We start from the raw sequence: 25374 nt of genomic DNA on the forward strand, positions 1-25374 counted from the left end.
ATAATGAGTGAGAGAGAAAACGGGTGCGACGAACAGTGTGTACACTAGGTTGTGCAGACGAACATGTGGAGATGTTTGGGTACGAAAGAGCGTGTTCGAGTTCATACACAAAATGTGGGTTTAATATGAGCACAGAACCAGAGCGAACATTATGTACGATGTTCATTTGGGAAGACTGGTTGTATTTCATAATTTTAACGAAAATGAAGAAAATAGTACAACAAACGTGAATTTTAGTTAAATTCTATAATAATCGCTATAACTTTGTTACTTCAAGACATAGAACTTAACTATTTTCCACAACTTGTCACAGTTTTAAACGTTCTAAAGCGTTGCCGAAGAAACCAAACCTCTAGGACGCGAAATAAAAATATTAGCATCGCAACGCCTGCTGAAAGCTGAAACTAATTTACATTATTAAAATAAGGTGCAGATAACACTAAGACACTTTGCTGCATACTGCACACCCAAAGCGCTAGAAACTTTGTCTTACTAATTTTCGTTTCTGTTGCACTGTCCATTGGACAGCTATTAATGGTTGGACAGTAATTTTGTATTTCGCTACTGAAGATGTTTAAGTTTATGTGTTTATTAATTTGCAATTTTCTTTGAAGATTCCGCGCAGGACTGTTTATTTACAGATCTGATACACGACAATCTTACTTTACAAGAGGTATCAACGTGGGAGTACCAAAAGCTAAAGTACACAATATAGCTGTTACTCGAGCTGACCGTACCACACAAACTCCGTCGTTAATGCCCGAAAATAAAAGAGTTTAAGATTACTTTGTAAAGTAAACCTCTTCTCCATATTGCTATATGAATTATGTAATCGAATCCTAGGCAATCGTACATATCTACCAGTATCGGAAACTGAAGCCCAAATCTTAATAATTCATATTGTTCACAAAAAATGTCCGAATCGATTTGATACGCAATAAATATTTTATTTTTTACATTCAACATTTACTAAACATAAAGGGACATCTTAAATATAACAATGAGGATACAATTTTTCAAAAAGCACTATGTACATCAATGGATTGATTAATTTTATATGTTGTTTGGTCCGATCTCCAGTATTGAGACTTATCAACATTATGCAGTTTGTTTAGAACCATATAACTTACAAGTTTTCTAAAGTGAGAGAGACAATAACAATACACACTAGCAGGAACCCCAGTCCGAACTTTTACTTTTTCATCAATTCATTGGCCGAAGCAGCAACTTCCTTCCATGAGTACTCAATATCGGCCGCTTCTGTGAATCTCGAACAAACCGCCATACGCAGGAAGTACGTGTCGTTAACCTTCGACGGTACCAAATGAATTTTGCCGCGACCGTTGATTAGTTTCAGCAGAGCCTCATTTAACTCGTTGGTCCCCTTTAGTCTGAAGCAAACCAAGCCCATCTGAACGGTGCTGAAGATCTCGAAACGGTCATCTGCCAAACAGAACGATTCGAATTGCTTAGCAAAAGCACAGTGGCGACGAATGTGAGCTTGAATATTTTCCACGCCATACAGACGAATTACGAACCATAGTTTCAACGCACGGAATCGTCGGCCCAATGGAATCTGCCAGTGACGGTAATCGGGTGCGGATCCTTGCATGTCATGCTTCAAATACAACGGATCAACGTTGAAAGCGTTCACTATCCAGTACGGCTCCTTCAGCCACATTGCACTGCAGTCAAAGTTTACCAACATCCACTTGTGAGGATTGAAATTGAACGAATCCGCTGTCTCGATTCCCTTCATGTAGTGCCGATACTCCGGACAGATAAATGCCGATCCAGCATAGGCTGCATCAACGTGTAACCAAACATTGTACTTGTTGGAAACAGGGCCCAGTTCATCCAAACGATCGAAAGCACAAGTATTTGTCGTGCCCAGGGTGCAGACAGCATAAAACGGAATTAAACCATCGGCCAAATCCTGTTTGATAGCTTCCTCCAGAGTTTCACCACGCAACTGCAGATTAGAGTCCGCTTTCAGGGAACGCAGCTTTACACCACCGAGCAAGCCAGCTCGCTCTACCGAGGAGTGCGACTGATCTAAAATAAATTAAATAGAATTTATTAACAATAATGATCAGTTATGTTATATCTATCTTTACTTGAGGTGTATCCAACCAGTCGCGAAATAATGTACGACTCCTCCCATTCCGGATGTTCCTCTTGAACCCGCTTCATGGTTTTAGCCTTGGCACCCAGTAGTGCAACAAGAGTAGCTTCGCTAGCCGTTCCCTGAATCACACCGCCTGCTTGACCTCCTGAACTGGCCAGAAATTCCTCCGGTAAGCCCAACATTTTACCCAACCAATTAAGCATCTCGACCTCCAGTTCGGTACACGCTGGACTCGCAATCTGCAATAACAATGCAATCATAAGTTGGAAATGAAAAACATAAATGAAAACTCAAATTACCCAAGTAAAGCCAATGCAGGCAATAGCACCACTCAGCATATCAGCCACAATGGCTGGATAAGAGTTAGCTGTTGGAAAGTACGCATGGAACTTGGGGCTGTGCCAGTGGGTCACACCGGGCATGATGACCCGCTCGATGTCGGCCATCACGTCTTGCCATTTTTCCGGCTGCTGGGGAGCCTCCGATGGAATCAAAGGGCGTAGGTATCCCGGTTGGACCTCCGGGAGAACACGTCTGAAAGAGAAAGTAACATAGTTGGTTTATTTCAGTTGGTGGGACATCGTCGCAATTGATAGTAATCTATGATATTAGTTGTTGTTTTTTCATAGGTTCACGGTATCGAATATGACAACATAGAAACCAAGATCCTGAATATATGGATGACGATGCAATTGAGGTGCACCTAAACGACCAAGTGCCACGCTTTAGACCAGAACACGTTAAAAGATTTATTCCAAAATAAGAAGAAGTGGAATCCGTTACAAAATACGAAGAAGTGAATTCCGTTACTTGAGGAAACCTTGTAATTCCTAACGGCGTTCGCGTTGTTAAAATGCAGTGGGCAAAAAACGCTGTGCACCCACCTGGTCAGATTCCTACGTGCCAGTTTTGTAACCTGGTGGAACATTACGGAAAACAATGCTCCGAAGACGCCAAAAAAATCAACCTACTACAACCAACACCAAAACAGTTTTCAGCAGATATTGCCAAAACACAATCAATTGACCACTAAATAACTGGTGCGCTTTGTATATAGAAACTAACTTCCTGTACCGACAACGAAATAACGATTTATCTAGTTTCTCCAAACCAACAACCAGCGCAATATATGCCTATAAACTCGGATCAACGACAGCGATCCGTCAGAGCAAGAAACAAATAAGAACTTCGAACATCTTGAAAGATGTACCGATCAAGACATGAACGTAAACAATAACACAAAAGAAGGCTAAAGGGTTGACTCCCAAGTTGTGAACAACTCAGCTAATGCACTAGGACGAAGGTTCTCAGCACACAACAGCAAGCTGCATCCATTAGACCCTCATGTCCGCAGCAACTTTGTGTGAATGTGGAAGTCTGCAATAACCCAGGGTCATATCAAAGGGGTCTGTTATACGAAGATATGAGCGCTATTTTTTTAGAATAGTTCAAGTAAAGATATAGCCAAGACTGTTAGGGCCGAGGGTAGGGAGCTCTGAACGTGACGAACTCATTGTCGAGCAGGAACGAGCATTTGTATGTTAGCACATGAGACCGAGTTTATTAAATGCTAACACGTTCACTAAATTACCAGGGCGTGTTTGTAGGCGAAATCTCGGATCTTGGTGTGCTTGGATGTCACATTCGCCTTTGTGTCCAGGTTTATATTATCGAGAAGAGCTTGAGCGTTGATAACGTTGTTATAACGCTTGAATCAAGGCTCAAAGGACCGAGGGTATGGCCTTCCGGGCGTAACCGATACATGATCGTGTGAAAACGGGCGTTTGTATGTTCGCACTTGGGACCGCCTTTATAAATTCATAACATGTTGCCTTATTCATCGGGGCATTTTTATGTTTGCGAGATTGTGCGCGTAGGTATGCGTAGATAATCGTGATTGCATGTTCGGTTTTTGACTGCATATGAGAAAATATGCGTGTGTATGAGTGTGATGAATCTATCTTAAGACATATTAAGGAAAAAAGAAAAAAAAAAGATGGATTGGTAATGTGTGATATAACTGGAGTTTCGTGACTACACTTCGACCTGTCCATTCAAATCTAATGATAATTATCATTGATTAGAATCAACGGTATCTAATTTGAAAAGGAAATTTTCTAATTCTTCTTAATGATCATGGATCTGCAAACAACATTTGATGTTGGCCTTGGTTTTAATGGGCACTTCACTGGATTCGAAGATCGTTGTATGACGCAGATGGTCTGAGGTGCGATCCTGTCATGATTGGTGTAAGTCGTCAACCGGTTATAATTTTACTATGTGTTGTACATTACAGATTGCCAATTAAACCACTAGATCAATCGAACAAAGTGTTGTTCGTGTCTGCAAAATTTAACCTTGCACAAGAGCATGAAGAAGCTTAATAAACTTTACACACAGCTAAAAAACGTGTGCATACTACCAGAGGTGCGTAAGAAAACCAACCGGAGCCCACATGCACTGGTACGGTTTTTAAAATCTCAACACGTGTAAACTACCCATGATCGCATAGTTGTCCCGTTTTCTATGGGATCTCCTATCTTTATGGGACTGATATGCGATCATGGGCAGTAAACAAATGGTGCACACCGTGTGCGGTTTTGATTTCGTTCACACGGCAAACGAAACCAAAACCTCAACCGAAGCCCATTTTCGAAAACACAACCGAGTCAATCAGCACCGTTTACATGTGTGAACGAGTTTCAACACGTGTTGATGTATTTTCAACCGCGGTTTCGGTTCGGCGTTAGGAAACCGAACCGAAGGTTTTTACTGTACACGGTAGGGGAGACCGGGGCTGGTTGGCCGAGTTTTGCTTTCGGAATTTCTGTACTCATTCTGGTTAGACTTTTTGAAAAACGGTTTGCGCTGTCATGAAGATACAACCCTTGAGCACATATGAAATTTTTTTTCATTCATGAAAAAAATCAAGGAAAAAGTTATAAGCAAACAAATGCGGAAAGAAAAATCGGCCAACCTACCCCAGCCCTGGGGTAAAATAAGTGAAATACGTAAAATGTATCAGTGGAAAACCTGTATTAATTAAAAATACATATTTTTTCGTATATAGGTAAAGAAAATAAAATCCACTCTCACTTTTTAGTTTTTCTTTTTTCTTTTTGGACTTAGGTTTGGCAGCATTAGTGAACTTTTTACTAGCTCTCGCTGCTTTTTTTTCCTCCGCCAGCGTACGCTTACGTTTGATTCCATTTTTCTCCTCCTCCAATGCTGCTTTAATTGGGGAATCGGTCAAAATTTTAGTCTATTGGCGTTTAGGACCTTGCCGCTTCTTCGAATCAGATCGTGCACTCGCCTTGTGCAGCAGATTCTATGCTAATGGACGAGTTTTTTCGGGGTTGGGTCGATCTCTGACAAATCCTGCCAGAAAATCCTCAGGAGGAAAATTTTCAGGATTGAAGGGGCACACGCCAGAGACTATACGATGTCCATACGCACTTCAGATACCTACAGTTTGTCCCGAGCAACAAGTTTCAATCCGACAAATGCGAACAAATTTTTTGATAATATGAAAGTAGTCCTTGATCGTCATAAATTTGAACCAGCTGAAAAGCTCTTCAAGAACGATCAAAACGAATCTGCACCAGCCATTTTATGTTCACCCAAAGATGATGGCATGGTGATTGTGACTGCGGTTACACGCTCTACGCTAAATTTACAACTCGGCCAACCAGCGCCGCACAAAACTCGGCCAACCTACCCCAATGCATATTTTCAAGAACATTCAAGATTTGCACAAACAAATATAGGGTTACACTGGTAACCGTTATACCATTTTGTTGGTTTTCGAATACCCTCTCCAACGGTGCCAAGTTTTTGGAAATCGGATGTAAATCAACCCTCCCGAAACTTGACGTTTAGCCTAAGTTACATGAAACCACCGTGTTCCGAATGATGTCGCCACCATAGAACGCCGTCCACAAATTGCGATACTGTAAATTTCACTGCGAGAAAAAATTCCGTGACGTCTTTTACGAACTTGTTTCTTTATTTACATTCGGAAGCGGTAATCAAGATGATCATTTCAAAACAGCGTAATAATTTAATATGAATACAAACAAGGCAATACGTCATTTTGGCGTTTCATAAAAGGATTACAAATTGTGTCGAATGTAAAATGCATGATTTGATTTGAGTGCGCTTCTAGTGTGAACTTTTTCTTCTCCCGTCGCCCTTGAAATATCTTTCGCATATGACAATTCTTGAAAGTTTGTCGTTAATCTTAAATAGATTTAGTTTTGTGATTATCATTTTTCACTTCGTATTTAACAAAGGCGGAAATGACTTCGATTGTTTATTTCTGACAGCATGCGACATTTACGGTGCAAAGGTTTCCAGAAAATTCAGAACTGATGACAGCTCATTTTCTATCGGAGAGGGAGAAAAACAGTCCAGTATCATTGTGTGTGTTGTTTACATTGCAATGCAAATATTACTACCTAATATCTTAAAACTAAATGAAGATGCTCACTAACTAGCATAAGCGTCGCTTGTTTGTATGCTGATGATTTCAAAAAATCATGAGCCATTTAAAAATAATGCATCAGAATAAAGATGCATTATTTTTATAATAAAACAACACCAAACCCAAAAAGTCTTCAAAAATGAATTATCGGAAGTAAAAAATCTGAACAAGAAAATTTTCACTCTGAAAAAGTTTACGCTTTTTTAGAAATTGCTCTTGAATAAAGATTGATCTGCCATTTTAGATCCACAGACCCAAAAAAAGTGGTTTCAACGATTTGTATAGGAGCTGTCAAGTTGTTACCCCTCAGATGTAAATTGATTCGCGTTACACATATTGCTTTACAGAAACAAAAATTTACTCACCAGCGCCGGAAAATGAACAAATGTGCTCCAGTATAAACGACACCACCAAAACACCTGAAATTACGTCGGTACATAAGTGACCTAATACCCCACCGAAATCACTGTAGATGTCGCTACTGTGCATGATATCCTTTTCGTAACAGACACTCGGCCAACCTGCCCCTTCGGCCAACCAGTCCGGTCACCTCTACTTCGGTTGAAAGAAAAAGCAGTAAAATGATATCCAGTGCTGCCGAATAGACAAGCGATATGATTGAAATGAGTTCTTCGGAGTCGATGGGACAATATCGAATCTCGAGTGCTTTTTCAAATGGACGTAAACCACAAAATGTAAACAAAGCTGGTTTTCATTGTATGTGATTTCAAATGCCGTCAAAAACACTACTAATTTCAGATAATTATGACATTCGCTCATTTAAAGTTTTTCAAGTTATTTTTACAAAACGACGAAACTTCTATTTTCACACGTTTCTGATTTTTTGCGGATACACCATGTTGAAAACGAACCGACGAAACTGTCAAACTGACCAGCTGTACGGAAAGCACACATACGCTCTCACAAATTCGACGTAAGTAACGAAGAAAAACAGTTTTTCACAATGTCGACATACGTCAAGACAGTTTCTACAAACGCGAGTGAAAGTATTTTGTGTTCTGTTACGTCAGTACTTTCCGTACAAGTACCCGAAGTAATACGTATGCATGCTGGAGTTGAAGCGAATGTTCGGTGTTAAGACCGATGACCGCGAGGACGGGTAATACTAGTTTGTTCTCCACTGATTATTGTCCACATAGTAAAACATACGCACTTTGTTCGTAAGCTGACTTACTGTTCTCGTGCCGTGCAGAAGATCAAAAATGGTTATTGCCAAACTGAAGCACCACATTATTTAATACGAGAAGGATACAGATGCGATGCTCAACACCATCTAACTGATTTTAAGTTTTCGGAATAATATGTGCATCTAGAGTGCAACGGAGAGGTTGTTGATGTTGCTACGGTATGACGGCCAGCTATACTCGGGATATATACAAGGTAGTTTTCATGTTACTTATGTTGTTGAGAATGTGAGAGCGTCACTTAGTCAAGTCGGATATTATTAACGGGCACTTTGAGCAAGCAAATCAACTAGTGTAGCTGTGGCAGATATTTGCTCATATTTATACTATGTTCCAATTTAATAATTTTAACGATCAAAGAATAGCAAAAACCAAACTACGTAACTGCTTTTAGAATTTAGTAACAGTCTAATTCGACTGACGTATCATGCGACATAAATATAAAAACGACGAATCTAACGGTGTATGACACAGTCAAGAATGTAAAATGGCGTATCAATTTATTTTCTCAGTTTTTACATGATACACGCATCAAACGTGTAGAAATGTTACGTTACATAAAAAAGGTGTGGCAAACAATGTTATATGTAAAATCGATGCTGGAATTTTTCCAGTAGTTTTGAAATAGGATTTAAAAATTTCCGCTAGAATCTTCAAACCCGTTTTTCTCGGTTTCCACCAAATGTTACACGTCCATTTGAAAAAGTACTCGAGAAATGTTTAGTTCTGGGAAGTTGTTTACAGTTCAACAATCGATGTTTGCCGTCATACTAAAACCAAGATGGCGGAAACAAATTTAAAATAGCAATTCGTATCAAATGAATGAATAGATGTGAACATATTTGGTTTGGGAAAGCGGTCTAAAGAATTAAAATCGATGTCTATCGCATTTTGAAATTCAAAATGGAGGGCTTGGACTTTATAAGGTAAGCTTTGTGTGACAAAAAAACGATGAAAATTGAATATTTTTGGTATGGATGTTTGGAGTTTTTGAAGTCTAACATTTATATCTTCTGCTATACTTGGCGAACCCGAATCAAAGCTAACGGGCTTTTATGACTACTTATCATCTGAAATAATGAAATATGAGTTTTTATGGAACGGCTAATATGGCGAGTTACTGTTTTTTAATCCAAGCCAATGAATTCAACATATCATTGCATTACGACCTGTGTGTTGATAGACTTTAGAGATTTGGTTGTTACTAGTTGTTACTAGTAAAATGACAGCCAAATGGCATTCGACCAATCGACATTCGGCCTAAAGGTTTTCAGTCTCGTGAGCCAGTATCGGTAATTTAATTTCCCTGTACGCAAATCACCTAGGTACGATTCTCAAGCAACGTAAAAAAGATGGTAACTTCCCGAAAAAGATGCAGTTAAAACTTGTATATTCAAAATACAAGATTGAATATTGTTTATAAGGAGAACAATTCCATTTCCATTTTTGCGCATTCAGGGAGACGTGCCCCACCCCCTCCTCTTTCCGTAGGACTGATGCCGCCTATGGTAGAAACTACGTTAATCAGAATGAATAATATTAACCGAACGAACATGTTTTCTGCCAACTTAAACTTGAAGCTTTGGTACGCATAACCGGCTGTTTCACTGGATAAGATTCATATTCTGTGAAAGAGCCGGTTATGCGTGTCAAAGTTTCAATGAAATAAATTATTCAGTAGAATAGTGTTTTAAGAAACTAATGTGGGATTTCAACTTGATTCAATAGCACACAATCCAAACAGGGCAGTATCAATACTATCACTTTTTGCTCACTGAATTGAACGTTCCGCAATAGGGCGGTGGTATCGACATTCTTACTTCAATGGCACATCGTGTTTTGAGGTTTGGTTGTTGCTACAGAATTACAGACTTACGCGAACAGTATTACTTCAACAATTTGCAACAAATATAGCCGGTGCACAAATAATAAATATGTCGGATTAGCGACGTTATACTGTAATTAGTTAAATCTTAACCAATCACGTAGCACGATTCCTCAGATTTTTTTTTTAGACTTGCAAATGCTTACATTGCTTGAATATCGCAGGTGTGCGATTTGTAAACCAAGCTACTCTCAACATTAGGAAGTAAAGTTTCGCTGATGTCTCAAGCAATAAATTAAAAGGAACCGTCGAATCAATTACCGACCAGTTGCCACTTCAATCACGATTCACGATGTGAAACGGGTGTGCCCACCGAGTTGAAGTGACTGCCGCAATTAAATGACAGCTTCAAAGCTAATCAACAACACTTTAATGCTCAAGCTCAAATTTGCCAAATCATAGCTTTATTTTTGGTTCAAATCTCAATAGTTTTAGACCCGCTCACATTGGGGGTTTTGTTTCTTCGTTTACGTTCCGGTTACCTCTACCTGAGGTTTCGCTTTGATTGAACCTTGAACAGACAACACAGGTGCATATTAAACGATCTACAAATGAATGCAACTGTTGGCTAGACGGAGCCCCATTATACCCCGGTGTGGCCGGTAACGATATGTTCAGTCTAAGGCAAAACAATATACATTTATGAGTCTACTGTCTGTAGGTCAAGTTTACTGTTGTGTGCTAGTACTGGCAGCTCCCGTGGAGATGTGGTTGATTGATAATTATCACAATCAACACTAGGTTGCGGTTGTTATTATTTGGGAAATGTTGACCATGAGGGCAAACATGCTACAGGCGTTATTTGGCGGAGTAGCTGAAGTTCTAGGTTGAAATTAGCTTACAATCATAAAAAAGTATGTTAGTTACGGTTAGCATCTTTGGAAGTGTTAGCGTTTTGCGGAAATTATTATAACTATTACTAGTATTTTTTCATGTTCTCAAGCTGATTTTACAAATTAGACATACTACTATGCAAGACCTATAACAAGTATTCAAGAAAAATATGGCTACACTACCTTGAGCTTGCTTGAGCTTGAGCTGGTGCGACCACCGCTGGCTGCTACTCCGTTATCGATCTGGTCTAACTGAAGTTGCACAGGGAATCAGTAGATAATGTGCAACTCCTGGGACTTTTAAATTGTTTATTGATCAATATCGGCGCCTGCCAGGCCCGAACGTAGATTGCAGAAGAAAAGGGAAGGAATGTTAGTCCGATACTTGCTTTTGCTAGAGGCCGTATATACTACAGAGTACTCCACAAGTAGCACGGGAGGAGCATTTGTTAGTAAGTATAAGGGTGCGATTCTTCTACATGTTCTAGTTACTTTTCATCAAGCTATTTCCGCCACGAAGCCAAAGACCGACACCAGAGAAGTGACTCCACTATCTGGACTAGATCAACTCATGGACCGGGAACCAATGGCTCTACTTCTCTTCCGAAGGAAAACGTGACTACAGATTTTTTTCACCTCAGAAAAATCTCTACGACCTCGGCTGGGATTGAATTCAGATTAACTGGGATGGGTAGCGGTCACGCTTACCACTCAACCACTGGCGTCGTCTCAATAAAATATGGCTAAAATATGGCTACACTACCTTTACAAAAATTCAAACTTATCCCTATTTTCCCCCAACATATAGGTGGACCCGGGGATATTAGGACCGTGTGGGTAATTCGGACCCTCTCGATTTCTCAAAAAATCGTAAGACTTTCCAACTGTTGCACATATTCGTGGCAATTTATTCTGAATCTTTAGTTTTAACAGCTGAATCTAATTCTTTGGTTTTTTGGAAAGAAGATATAACGTGTTTCATTTTTTTTGTCATCCTCAAAACAAAAATCATTTTAATGGTAAAAGCGGTTTTAAAGTAATTAACAAAACAAAAAAATACCAGGCAAGTATTTCGGAAAGCTCCTATTTTATGGAAGGATTCGTGTTTGGGTGAAAACACAGATAATTTTAAGATGCTCACCACTTTTGTGTGAAATGAGCGTACCGGGCTATTCGGACGCTCTATTTCATCAAACACCGTTCAGCGGCTTGTGGCTACGCACACGATTGCACACGCCACAGCAAAGAAAATACATTATGCGCCAATCGACAGAGCTATGACTAACCAGATTATGTTTTTGTAACATAATTTTTTGACGTAGGATAACGTCTTTGTTTTCGATATGGGGGTGTCCTTTGCAAATTCTACAAAAATGATATGTAACGAAAACATTCAATTATCTCATGATAAATTTTCAAATGTTTTGCCCATATCGTCCCAAAATACTTCTAAGAACAGATTCCAATAGATAAACCCACAGATTTTTGATATCGTGGCATTAAAAATTTAAATAATGTGCAACCTAGTCAAAATATCTCGCATTTCCTCACACAACATAGCGCTTCCCAAATTCGGCACGACAGATTTGTGTACCTAGCGCGCTACGCTTGTATGAATGACGTCATCATCGATTACTAAAAGAACAGATTTTGCCGGACAAGCTCAGTTGCCTGTTGAACGGCAGGCGGAGAACATCACTGCGCTGTGTGTTTTCATAGTCAGTGTACACTGAGAAACAAAAATATGCATAGTTAGCATACTTTCTAATCCCGTCTCTTTTCTTCTGCTGTAATTTTTATGCATTTTCATGCATATACTTCTAGTAAACATTCAATGAGTGGATAGACCGAATATGTCCAATGCATAAAATTTACAGCAGAAGAAACGAGAGGCAGATAGAAAAGTATGCTATCGATGCATAAATAAAATTCTGCGTGTAGCTGAGTTAGAAGTCCATTACACTGGCTGTGGAGGTACGCTACCCAGTTCTGTCCAACACGCGACTGAACTAAGAGCTTGTCCGTTCAAACACTATGCTTTCTTTTATATTGTGCTCGTTTCCAGCACACTTTATGTACAATCTCGAACGCAATTATTCATATACAAAATCGCTTGTACATTCGAGCTCCATTTGCAAACACGTTTACATAGTGTCGTGGTACTAGTTGTCTCTTTCGCTCTACCCATCATCATCAGCGTTGACTCATTTTGCTTTGTACGCTTGGGTTCAATGTTTGAGGCGAATGTGTAGGTAGGTATATCCAATTTGTTACTAACAAATAGTTAGCGGTTGCATGCGTAAGTTTATTATTTACGTTCGATCGATTCATTTCCACTTCACGTGATTCATTTTCACTCAGCCTGTCTTATTTTGATTCTGCTAATTGAATACTTTACACTGACGTCACAAATGAACTCAAGTGTTTATTATTGACAGTTCGCGTGTACTGTTTACATGGACTTAGACATTTTTTTTGCGAATTGCTTCGAGCGAGTCTATGTAAACAATACAAGTGAACTTTCAATAAAAGTTAGGTTAACTGTGTCCGTAAAGAACCTAATAGGTACATACTACAAAGCCTATTTATGAATGAATACACTGCCACTCGAAAAACCGTTGCAAAAACGCATCTAAGTCCATACATGAAAATGTTTTCGATTCTTGTATATTTATAGTTTCGATATATGATTAAGGACACTACATTCGCTACATTTGTATGCGTTATTTAAGAAAGTTACAGTAATGGCAAAATATAAGTAGAAAGCTTGGTCTATACATGAAATGTGATTATATTGTCTAAAATTTGATTTTTCTTCACCGGTCCGGGTTTTTTACCACACACACAATCGAAAAGTTTTTACAATTTTTAAAATTTGATCTTGTGCTATAAAGATATTAGTTCCGTCACGGTTTCTTCTTTCTTCAGATCTTCTCAAATAAGTTTAATCGGATTCGATCACCTACTACAAATGAAGTGACCTGATAACCAAGAAGGTTTGGTTCAATATGTAACATTCGATGTTGATTGGTTTTGCTTAAACTATACGAAAGAAATATATTTGATTTGTTATCGCTCTAAAATTACTAAGAGAATAAATATTTTACAATAAGTAGTATAGTACTACGTCTACAGTTCGTGCAACCCCATAGGGCTGCCCCTTGTAGTTTTTTTGCTTCCTATGGAGTTTCTCTAATATAAATTTCATAGATAAACCACAGATAACAGACATTGAGGCAGGAACAAAATTTCCTTAAAAACCTGTGTAAACTTTCACATTGACATACGTTCGAAAATAGTGCTTCACTACTGCCATCTATGCAAATGCACATACCTGTTTGATAGTCGCACTCTAACTGCATTGTATCGATCACTGCGCCACTTACAAACGTTTACCAAACGTGTTTCAGACATCTAATTTATTCGGAACTTCAGTCGCGCGTATTTACACATATTCCCAATCGAGCCTAAACGTCTGTTATCTGTGGATAAACATAATTCCTTTGAGAAAAAAAAATAAAAAAACTACTCCTTACATTGTAAAAGGATGGAGTTTTTCAAATCGTCGCCTAGCCCTACCATGGAGTGGTGCAAATGCACCTTTATGGAACCAAAATGTCGCTGAGGTTTCAAACTAACAATTGTAACCTTTCACCAATAAATTCTACGACGTCTATCCACCTAAAAGGGCGATTTGCTTAAGTAGGTTCGAATAACCCCGGGCTCTCCTATTAAAATTTATACACTTTACTAAATTAACATTATTTCAAATGAACATTATGCCAATTGGTCAGTTGGCTTTTGTACCAACTGACTAATATGCCAAACGACTATTACGTCGTTATATCAAATGGCATTATGCCAAATGGGATGGATTATTATTTTTTATTTCTTTTTTATCATCATTATCATAATTTTTCTGAAAATTTCCAGAATTACCATATTTTTACATAGCATTCACATCAAAAAACAAATATTTAACAGTTCAAATCTGTGTGGCGAATGCGTTTCAATATCTTGATTGTTCAATTTTATAAAGGGTGCGTTTTATAATTTTTTTCAATGGTGATTTATTATTGACTGAGTTGACATATCAACTAAATTTTTCGTTTAATTTGTTCAGCATTATCTACAATTTTATTAAAATATACACTTGAACAACGTCGTCGAATTTTGCAACGTTCAATACAAAATTAAGTTTCGGTTAAGCAAACTTTTCGCCATTAGCTGCCAAAACTTCATCTTTTTAGATGAAGCTCATTTTTGATGTGGACAGGATTGAGGATTGGTTGCTTCCAAATGTTGTTACAGAAGATTTGGAAGACCTTTTGTCTAAATAAGTTGGGGCAACACGATGTTCGATAGATGATCCTTATCGAAAAACGATAATATCAATTGGCTACCTCCTTCCTTGAATTTTTTAATGGTGCTACGTTAATTTTCTCGTCTACATCGACAAATAGCAAGCTACTTATAAGCTACAGGCCAACATAAAATGTGCTTTTCTCGAAAAAATAATCAAAATTGACCCAAATTGGACTGACCTAAAAGGATTTCTAAAACATAGTGGACGGTGAACATTCATCCTAAATTATTATAGAACATTAAATTGTAGACCATATGCTACCAAAAGACACATACAACAACTGTTGTTAATTGTTTTTTACACACTTTTTTTGAATTTGAAAAAAAATATGAAAAACACCCTTTATTTTTTATGGATAGACAAACCGATTAATACGTATAGCTAATATCTACGAATATGTGTACACCATCAATTCTGTCGACGCAGAGATACGTGACTTCACATTTCTGGTGATTATATGGAACACGAGACACTTGAAAGAGATATGAATATTACCTCAATTGCGTCCACAAGTCAAGACACTTGAAAGAAATGTATAAAATTCAAGGAAGTCTTAAACACTTCAAACTAGTGATTTGCGAATCCAGGAAAATCTAAGTGCAAAAACCACTTGAGAAAATGCTGCTGACTATTCTCAACTCAGCGGAAGAAGACGTATACTACGCGACATATGTTCTCGGAGCTACATATTCACCAATACATTTGGAACATATTATAAATTTCGCGGTATTAATAAGAAGAACATATATCGTTTTGTTTTTTAATGGCTGTAAAACTCAACTTTATCAATTTTATCGGTTATTTTCGACAATTTAACAACTAAGCTAAACGAAATATGTAAAGGTGCCACTGAGAACGCCTTAGAAGACGGTAATTTTGGAACACAAAAAAGCAGTTTTTTCACACACCTTTGGGAAAATCTTCATGAAAATCAATCAATTCGGGGTATTGGTAGAATTTTACAACAGTGTGAGAAAAAACTGATGGTTTTCGTTTTCTAAGATGGCCGCTTTTTCAAGCTTTCTTAGTTAAACCTTAAGATGAGGAGACAAATAGATATTCTTGAATGAACCAGTTATAAACTTAGGACGGAAGACTAGGTAAGGCACTGCCTAGTGGGTAGACTAATATTTATAAGCAAGCATAGCTTATCATGCAATCAGTTGAGTGCTTAAACACCAAAATATCAGTGCATAAGGCAAAATCAATCAAAAAATCGAAAATCGGCTGAAAAATTCCGACGTAGCTAATTTTTTGGTGCTGACGGTCCAGAAAATGGTTTTTTACTATAAATGAAAATTTTGAGGACATGCAATATTTTTCAAACGTTGTTCTATGTTGCTTTTGATAAAACCTACCACCAATACTAGTTAACTTCAAAAGCTCAAAATCACTGTAGCATCGTATTATTATTATAAACTGTTTCAGGATTCTTGTTTAAGTAATAGTAAGTGTTACAATTAATTTATAAAAGCTCAAATGAATGTAAAACTTGCAGGAAGCTTTCCAGGACCACTAAATAGAAATTCCAGTTTCTCGACCAGTAATGCGAAAACAAATCATGACTAAGCGCCCGTAACAACATCATACTAATGAACTATCACATTCCTATACATGAAACCGAACAGATGTTCACACCCATGCAATGGTCTCCGCAAGCAGGGACTATTTATTTAAGCCAATCGCATACCATTCAAGCATAAAGTGGCTAATATGTTGAGTCAGTTGAAGGTGGTATTCCCCAGCTTTCTGGAATCACACACCAACTCTACGGTCAGGTGCGTGTACCGTTCATAACACGGTAGTGCGAGAGAATATACGTCACAAACTACCAATCAATCTCACCTGTCTCTGATGTTCTCCAGATAGTCAGCGATGTAGTCCACCATTTCCTTGGCGAATTCTTTGAACTGTGGGGCCTGCATTTCAGTCTGTTGCGTGATAGAAAATAATAGAAAATTATAAGAATTTAAAATATAACACGCAAATTTGTAACTTAAATATATTTTTTAGTTTAGTCAATTAAATTACTTACGACAGGGGGAGCCTCAAAACGTTTAGTACCCATTCCGAATTTGGTTAGAAAACTTACGAGGTTAGCGTGAAAGTTAAGCAAACAGAACATCTAGAATGTTAGTTATTTAGTGCTACTTAATATAAAATACATTACTCTTTTTTCCGTTGGGACTGGCATTTTGGTAGGTGTTGTGTCAAGGATTAATAAATTTAAAACTTTTATAGAATGCTTAAAAATTGTCTGAAACAGTACGAATGATATCAATAAACGCTGGAGAAGTACTATTCGTTGCAAACAATGGATATTGGTCGTGTACTGATACAATGGTTGGAAAGAAGTGTGCGGACCATGCGAAGAAATCCAGCTGCAGTACAGGGTTGTGAACTTAGAAAAAAGGTTACATCTGTAGTTTTGAGCTGGTATAAAATGTGAGTGCTTGTCAAAATCAAATATGAAACCTATCTACCGTTAACCGGGGTGACATTGATCAATTTTTGAAGTAATCATTACGTATTTATAGACACAATACATTTCAAGTTTAATTTTTTTAAACCATGTATTGATGTTTGAAGAACAATATTGGATGGCTTTACCTCAAATTGTCCGCTTACTTCTATTTTTCCAAAAATGATTACAATTTGAAATCTCTTTTCCTATCCCGGGGTGACCTTGATAAGTTGTGTATACTCCTACATTAAGTTCAGGATGTCAATGTTTTCAATTCAAATGTTTGTTTAAACTACTTCTGAAAGGATCTCATTGTTAAATTGATGCTAATTGCTTTTGTACAAAGTATTTCAATATACGGTAAAGTACGAGTGACCAAAATTCGTATAATTGAAGCCCAACTGGAATAAAAGAGTCTGAAAAAAAATTAACTGCTAAATTGGTTTTAGTTTCGTCAATTGAATCACGTTGAAGTATTGAATATAATGTAAGTCTGAACTAATTTGAAATAATTGCGAACTAGCTTCACAAAAAATAGTTTTAAAATAAGTAAGCTATTGAAAATAAATTTGGCACATCCGTCCTCTTAAGAAAAATGGAAACTCGTTTGGAATTTTTTATTCTTGCTAAAATCTAAGATTTATTTGTTGTATAAAAATAGGCACTTTACGAAGCTTCGTAAAAATAAGGCAAAGCCAAATTTCTGATTTATGTATACTCAAAAATCGAACAATATGCTCAAAAAGTAAAACAAACCAGTATTTTATAAATTTAAAGTAAAACTCATTTCAAATTTTAACCCATTCATGCCCATGCTGTTTTTGGACAACAACGTTTTTAATCAGCTATAACTTTTTATTGAGGCAAAATTTGCTCACAAAACAAGTAAGGGTAATAAATATAACTATTGCCTTTCATTTAAGTATTAACAGTTCCAATGGTCAGCTATAGAACTGAAGTTATTGCAATTAGTCTGATTGGATTCCGATGGAGCAATGCTGCCAGGAACAGTGTACGTTTGCGACGGAAGATGAATTTTTCATATATCTTCGTTATGTTGCAATATTATTGAAATGTGATAAAACTTATTAATTTAGACTGTCTTTGGCTACGTTTTCCACGCAATTGGAAAAAAGAATTGTATAGAGCATTGGAAGGTCAAAATTGAGCAGCTTCTAGTATAGCGAGGGAAGTACGTATCTTTATGAAAAAGGCTTTTCGTGTTTCTTGACCCCACCATTTTCAAGGAAAAATAGTTTTGAAACCCTACATGTACTAGAAAAAAGTTGGGCTTTTAAAGATTTGGTAGACTGATCTGACCAAATAAGCATACTATGAAAAAAATTCCCAGTGATGAATGTCACCTCGATGATCAAAGTCACCCCGATTTACAGCACATCCGCGTTTATTTAGTGCCATTAGTCAAGACGAGATGAATGTCAAAAGCATTCGAATTTTTTTGTCGAGAGTTGTCCTACTGGAACTGTAGAGCTAGAGTCTCTGTAGGGCTTCTCGTCAGAATCATTCACTACAATTGCAGACGTAACGGGAATTGTCACCCACTAAAATACTGCTTAAGGCCAATTGCAGCGGACCGTGATTCTGAATATGATAGTCATGGTACGGTCAGATATGTGAGGGCGTAGGGACATCACGATCGCGTGTAACATCGAAAAGGGCTCGATCGTTTGTGTGTTAATGGGTTCGCGTTTGTGTGTCGCATGTGCTAGCGTGAATAAATTCGATTTTATAACCTTGTATCCATTCGCATATTCGCGAGTGTATTTGGATGATAGCGCGCGAACTGCGAATCTGATACTTAATTTTCGCTGTACGGTTCAGATGCCCAGAAAAGAGAAAGTTCTTCCTTATCAGCAGAGTACCCGGTCATGTCACCACGTATTATCTAGTGGATATGGGCGTCATTTTCTTATTTGTCCAACCGAAGGTATTGACCTAGGCTGCTAATGCTGAGAGTACTCGAGCAGAAGAAAAACACCACAGAATACTAAATTCAGGTATTCCATACCAACGACTGTGTGCCACAATATGGTGTTAATGAGCGCTACTTTATAGGTAAAATACCAAAAATAATAACACAGACATGTTCTACGAATAACTATTTGATAATGAAACGAGTTATTTTAATAGTTGAATAGTAATAAACATTTTTCAACCTTCCAATATTGAAATATGTATGGAGGTATTCAACTAGGTATTGATTTGGTATTTGTTAAAATAACTGGAATATACAAATATTATTAAAATAAATTATTATACCTCATTGAAATCTTATGCAGGTATTGAAAATCGTTTCTTCAATGCCTGCTGAATACCTCAATGAACTATAATAATCAATTAATACCAAGCTTTAGTATGAATAAAAAAAATAGTATGCTCGAGTTATTGGCCAGCTATTTTCTCCTGGTCGGGTAGGGACTTGCGGACATGACCCATTCATGAACGCACGAAAGCGGGCGTTTGTAGGTTCACTTTGGAGACAGCGTTTGTGAATTTAGAGGTACTTAAACGTTCACGTGGTCACCGGGGTGTTATCATGTTTGCGAGTTCGCACGCTTAGATGTGCGTGGATGACCGCGAAGGGCTCGAGCGTTTGTATGTTAACGTGTTTGTCGCGTGTACTAGCGTGTATGTAACTTCGCGTGCTGATGCTTCATTTCTACTGCATGGTTCAAGTGCTACAAGAGAGTAGGTTATCGGTCATATCGCCATGGAATGTGTTGTCTTGTGAATATGAGCGTCATTTTTATATTGGTCCAACTAAAGGCATGAAGCTAAGCTGCTTAGACCGAAGGTACCTATTTCCGGACGTAAACCATTGCATTATCGCGCAAATATGGGCGTATACGGGTTCCCGCTTAAGACCGCGCTTATAAGTTTATTAGTGCTAAAACATCCACTGAATCATCGGGTTGTTTTCATGTTTGCGAGACAGCGGGCTTTGGTGTGCGTGGATAATCACGAAGACCTTAAGCGTTTGTTAGAAGAGAATGAGATTCCTCATATCACTAGAATTATGCGCGGTTTTTTTACGCTAATAACTAGAAAAAGATTGAAAACAATAAAAACGAAAAGAAACTAGCTTGTTACCATTTGCATCAATATCAAGCTATAATAATTTTATACTCATGAAAAAAATGGTTAGCATGACAATGATATAGTGCATGTATTACTCAAAAGTATATGCAAGTAGTTAATACTAGAATAACAATTAGCACAATTAATTTAATTGATTGACGAGTTAATGGACTAAAAGTAAACCACTGTATACTACGATAAAACATTCGTTCTTCGTACTGATATGAATGCCGAAAATTGGTGAATGGTTTTGAATTTTTCTTGTGAATTGTCAATTCTCATCCCTCATACATAATTCAAAAGTCAGTATTCACTCAGATAAGACCATGCGTATTTCCTACGCGCATTAAATACCCGGAGAATTAGTGTCAAATAAATACTAACAAAACAAAAAAATAGTTTTCCTAGTCTAATGAAATGTCAGCTCGATTGGCATCAACTGACGGATACGTATTCCCTTACAATGCCTTCAAAACAAAGAACATTTAAAATTACACAACACGACAAAATACGTGCAATTGAGAATATAACGAAATGAAGACTGCTTAATTATTTGCATTAAAATAAGATCGGAAAAACTTAGTTTCATGACCAAGGTGGTTCATTTTCAAAGATAGCACTGCTCATGAATCACCTAATAAAAATAAGTGGTAAAGGACGCGGATAAAAATAGCTGACCATCGCCAATGCTACGTAGTTTGTTGTTAATATTCATATAAACCTCGTGGCATTAACAATAACTCATTTAATAAACAACATAGAAGAGCAAAATAATAGAGAGAGAGTCCACTATTTACATGTTTAACGACATATCACTTTCTGAGGCAGTACTGGCTCCGGAAAAGATAGCCAATCTACCAGATTAAATTGAAATAAATCTTTAGGCGTAAGCTAAACATCTTGTGATACAATATATCTGCGGGTGAGGATTTGAGTCAAACTATAGATGTGTTCACAAATGTACAATATTTGGGAGGATATCTGCCGCTACGGTCGAAATATTTGCGCTATTTTACGTAAAAACTGATCTTAGACAAGTTGTACATTCTACGAAGGTAAATATTTTTTTGGCTCGATATGACGACAGGCTTGCCAACTGCCAGTTTCCTCTAACTACTACGACTAATTACAAGTGGGGATAAAAGTCAACCTTCAATTATAAATGGGCTATAAAAGAAAAAGCAAGTGGCAAATCTTTTGCTCGGTAAGTTTTTTTGGTAAACTTTCAGCTCATTCTAATTAAACTGAAAAACACATGATCACGTGCATAGTTAAGAACGGACAGATTTTTTTCTTTGCTCATTTTCGAGCTTTTTTTGTTTCATAATGCATACTTAACTTTGGAGAGTTGTCTGGAGGGTGTTTGGGAGTTTGTGACAAACACTAGGATGGGGGAGGAGCATTATTGAAAATCTCTCAAAACGGCTACGTCAATTATGGATGTATTCTACAAAACGGTCAATATTTTGATATCCAGAGAAATTCCTGTTTTTGATAATTTTCAATGAGTACGATATATTTTAAACTATTTAACACAAGGTATTCCTTATCTGATTAGCCGTAAAGCGGAAGTGTAAGAAACGGTCATTCTTTTATACCTTCCATAAAGTTCAAGATGAGTTGTAACAAAAGATACGTTAAAAAGGCAACTTCACGAGTATTGTACAAACGAAACAAAATTAGCCAACTAAGGGTAACAAAGCAAACGTAACTCAATTACCTTGCTCTGATTGCCTATAGAGAGCACAAGTTAATTGAGTGACAATATTCGCCCTCGTCTATCGTTCGGAAGAATATCCATCGTTGAATGGCGTTGACAAAAAGTTTACACATTATGTATATCATGACTATCACAGAGTTATGCTGACATCTGACATGTATACAATAAAGCCAGTTTTTTGGACTTAGATGCAAATAAATCATCCGGCGGAGAGAGCAATCATCACTACACAACTAGTTTTATCCACAATTGGAATACTAGAACTATATGTAAGCTGAGAAATTTGGAAATATCGGTCATAAATTATGACAATTTTGTGAATATAAGGGTTATTCGTAGTCCGTTATAACAAAGTGTCGCTTCATTCGATGGTTAAACATTGCATTATTCATTTTTTTTTCGAGCAGCTTTATTTGTTAAATTTTAGTACAGGAATTTAACTAATGCACAGCATTTGTGAATACTAGAGTTATGAATTTTCATATAAAAGTATACTTGTTTTCCCATATAAAACTTCAATCGCGTTGGGGCATATGTTTAAATGGTTCAATTTCACTCAAATTTGGCCTAAATTTTTTATGATACTTGATTCATTTTTTGACCGGCGATGGAAAAATTCCAACATTGTAAAAATATCTGCCACCCAAGTGAATATAATGATTAATTTTATGGTAAATTCAACAATAAATGATTTTTACAACTGCATTCAAATTGAAATATTACTAAACCAACTTTTGATTGTCACTTTCAAAACCTATATTTAACCCCTTACATATAGTCAATATTTGTTAAGCAACCCGAAGTACTGGATTGAGCTGATTTACAATTCATTCAAAATTCCAAATCTGTTCTGCATTGAGGCATAAACCTGTTCCGCAGTACTGTTTCCGCTCTAGGTCAACATCGAAATAACTGTGTACATTCACTGGTATACGGAACTAATCGAGGGTCAAATCAAGTTTTCTGCAACTATCGTATGCGCACACCACGTCGTGCTGCACGTTCCACGTCTGCTTTGAACAAAAACGCCCTTGATCCACAAATGAAGGGGATTTGATCACAACTCTCTACTTCCTTCCGTCTTTGACAACCGCGATATGTATCAATTTGCCAGTCCCCGGTGTTCTATTCAACCGTTAAAGCTTACCTCTGTTTTAAGTACTGATTCAATCCAATAGTCCGAAACACTAATCTTCTATAACACTTAGAGCAGTTTCAGTTACGCGACACTTCGAATCGATGTTCGTTGTCTAACACCAACAGAACAAAATCACCGAAGCAATATTTCACACTTGAGTGATTCAGCAATCGCCACTTCCAACTCACAAAAAATAACGTTGAAATGCAACAGGTTACCGAAACGAATAAAAAAAACCCCACGAGCTTTCGCACCCCTATTCACTGATACCACCCTCACCAAAGCGATACCGTTCGTTCGAGCACAACGTTGTGTACGATCGCGCCGTTTCTATGCTACTAAAAGCTGAATCTGGCCGTGACAGGCTTTTAAAGTAGTTCGTTCTTCAGCACGGTAGCATGCAGGTTCTCCATTCAAGTTCTCACTGTCGATCCGCGCCAAACGGCATCGACACTGACGAATAAAACAGGCAGAAGAAGAGGATGGAGAAGATTTGCGAAAACAACAGCAGCAACAACAACATCGTTGCGAGTGAGAAATGAGAGACCTTTAAAGGGTGGTCGCACGGTGGGATCGGTTGTGGTAATATGAAGTTTCTGTTCGCAAAAAAAAGGCGAGATGGAGTGCTTAGTGCTATATTTTGTTCCAGCTCGAAGTTCTTACAATCAAAATCTAAAATTAGTGCTAAATATATAACTAATTTAGTTTAAGGGAATTTTCGTGCAGACATCGTCTCATCAAAATCCGGCTCAGATACACAAATCTCGATAAACATATGATTACGGCTTAAAAGCCAACTGTCAAAATTCTCTTTGAAAAGAAATTCCAGACAAACCGTTACTCGCCAATCACAGATGTTGGTAGTAAATAAAAGAGAAAAGTTTTCTCTTTTATTAACTGCTGTTAACTGTGTTCGACCAGTAACAGTTTGTCCGGAATTTCCTATCAAAGAGAATTTTGACAGTTGGCTTTTAAGCCGTAATCATATGTTTGTCGAGAAATAGTGTTTTCGTTTATGGAACTAGTGTCAATCCGACACTAGCTTAGTCCTGTCATTAAGTTCCTGCCGAATTCTGATGAGACAAAGTCGAAACTCAAATTCCATAACTAATTTAGTTACATATTTTGTGCACTTAACGCGCAAATGTGATTTAAAACAATTTTCTCCATAGTGGAGAACAACAGATTTTATCTAACCTTTTCTCCACCAAGGAGGAATATAGCATAGTGCATATTGCATAATGCATTGGCTTGCTAAGCCAAACCTGGATTCGGCTTCAATAATTTTCATCAGATTAATCAGAACTCCTTTTATTGCGAAACATAACGCAGGACCAGGGGTTTGCTCAGAAGCACTGTCACTAAGTTAGTGTCGGATTCTGATAAGACGAAGTCGAAACGCAAATTCCATAACTAAGTTAATGTTAAACATATTTGTTTAGTATATGTTCAAAACCCTTTCGCTACGTTTATATGTGCAAGGTAGATTATTTGAAAATTTGAAACTTCTTTCTTTATTTCTACGGAGAAAAAAATCCAGTCAAGTGGCACGCTAAATGAAACTCTTCTCAAGAAGATACAAAACATTTTTTTTTGAATGAGAACAAACAATGTACAAATCCAAATTTCAAACAATATTGCTAACTTAATATTAATACATAACAGCGCAGCTGGCTGCTCCCTAAATTTGCGCATTGCTTCTAAAATTTGTATGGGAAATAATATGGAAAATACAACCTTTTTACATCTCCGCTCATACAGATCACTGTTTCACTTAAATTGAACAACCAATACGATGGAAGAGTAGTACAGAATGTGGTTAACAACGTTGCTGACAGATGTTTTATAAAAACGTTAGAAAAAAATTTAACATCAGATTGGTTCGATCTCACTGTTAGGTAAATTAAATCGGTTTTGTGGATTCCCAACTACGTTGATGTTATTTAGCAAGTAATGAAAAATTCTTTCGAAGACATCATGCCTCTGCGATGAACATGTTCTGACATATTAAGGACTGAAACGTAGATATTTATAATATATTGACAGTGTTGGC

The 25374-nt window shown here is 37.4% G+C and overlaps 1 protein-coding gene across 4 annotated transcripts; it reads right to left on the minus strand.

Annotated features, from left to right (window-relative positions):
* Nucleotides 1–926: 926 nt before the first annotated feature.
* On the minus strand, nt 927–23698 carry LOC131685769 (aromatic-L-amino-acid decarboxylase-like). Of its 4 annotated transcripts, none has more exons than XM_058969706.1 (6): nt 23331–23698; nt 16936–16987; nt 16746–16831; nt 2428–2662; nt 2118–2367; nt 927–2055 (listed from the first exon to the last, which is right to left on the minus strand). In XM_058969706.1, the coding sequence occupies exons 2-6, from the start codon at nt 16966–16968 to the stop codon at nt 1193–1195; spliced, it is 1467 nt and encodes a 488-aa protein (XP_058825689.1). In that variant the 5' UTR covers nt 16969–16987; nt 23331–23698; the 3' UTR covers nt 927–1192. The 4 variants fall into 4 exon arrangements, with proteins under 4 accessions (XP_058825689.1, XP_058825688.1, XP_058825691.1 ...); XM_058969705.1 differs by having other exon boundaries at nt 16936–17025; XM_058969708.1 differs by lacking the exon at nt 16936–16987.
* Between the last annotated feature and the right edge of the window lie 1676 nt (nt 23699–25374).

This window comes from Topomyia yanbarensis, chromosome 2 (genome assembly GCF_030247195.1).
Source record: "Topomyia yanbarensis strain Yona2022 chromosome 2, ASM3024719v1, whole genome shotgun sequence".
Taxonomy (NCBI): domain Eukaryota; kingdom Metazoa; phylum Arthropoda; class Insecta; order Diptera; family Culicidae; genus Topomyia; species Topomyia yanbarensis.

Coding starts and splice junctions, on each gene's coding strand:
- LOC131685769 (XM_058969705.1), bottom strand. CDS start 17,025: ATGTTCTGTTTGCTTAACTTTCACGCTAACCTCGTAAGTTTTCTAACC. Junction 16,832..16,935: donor GTTTTGAGGCTCCCCCTGTC/GTAAGTAATTTA, acceptor ATCACGCAACAG/ACTGAAATGCAGGCCCCACA. Junction 2,056..2,117: donor ACTGGTTGGATACACCTCAA/GTAAAGATAGAT, acceptor AATTTATTTTAG/ATCAGTCGCACTCCTCGGTA.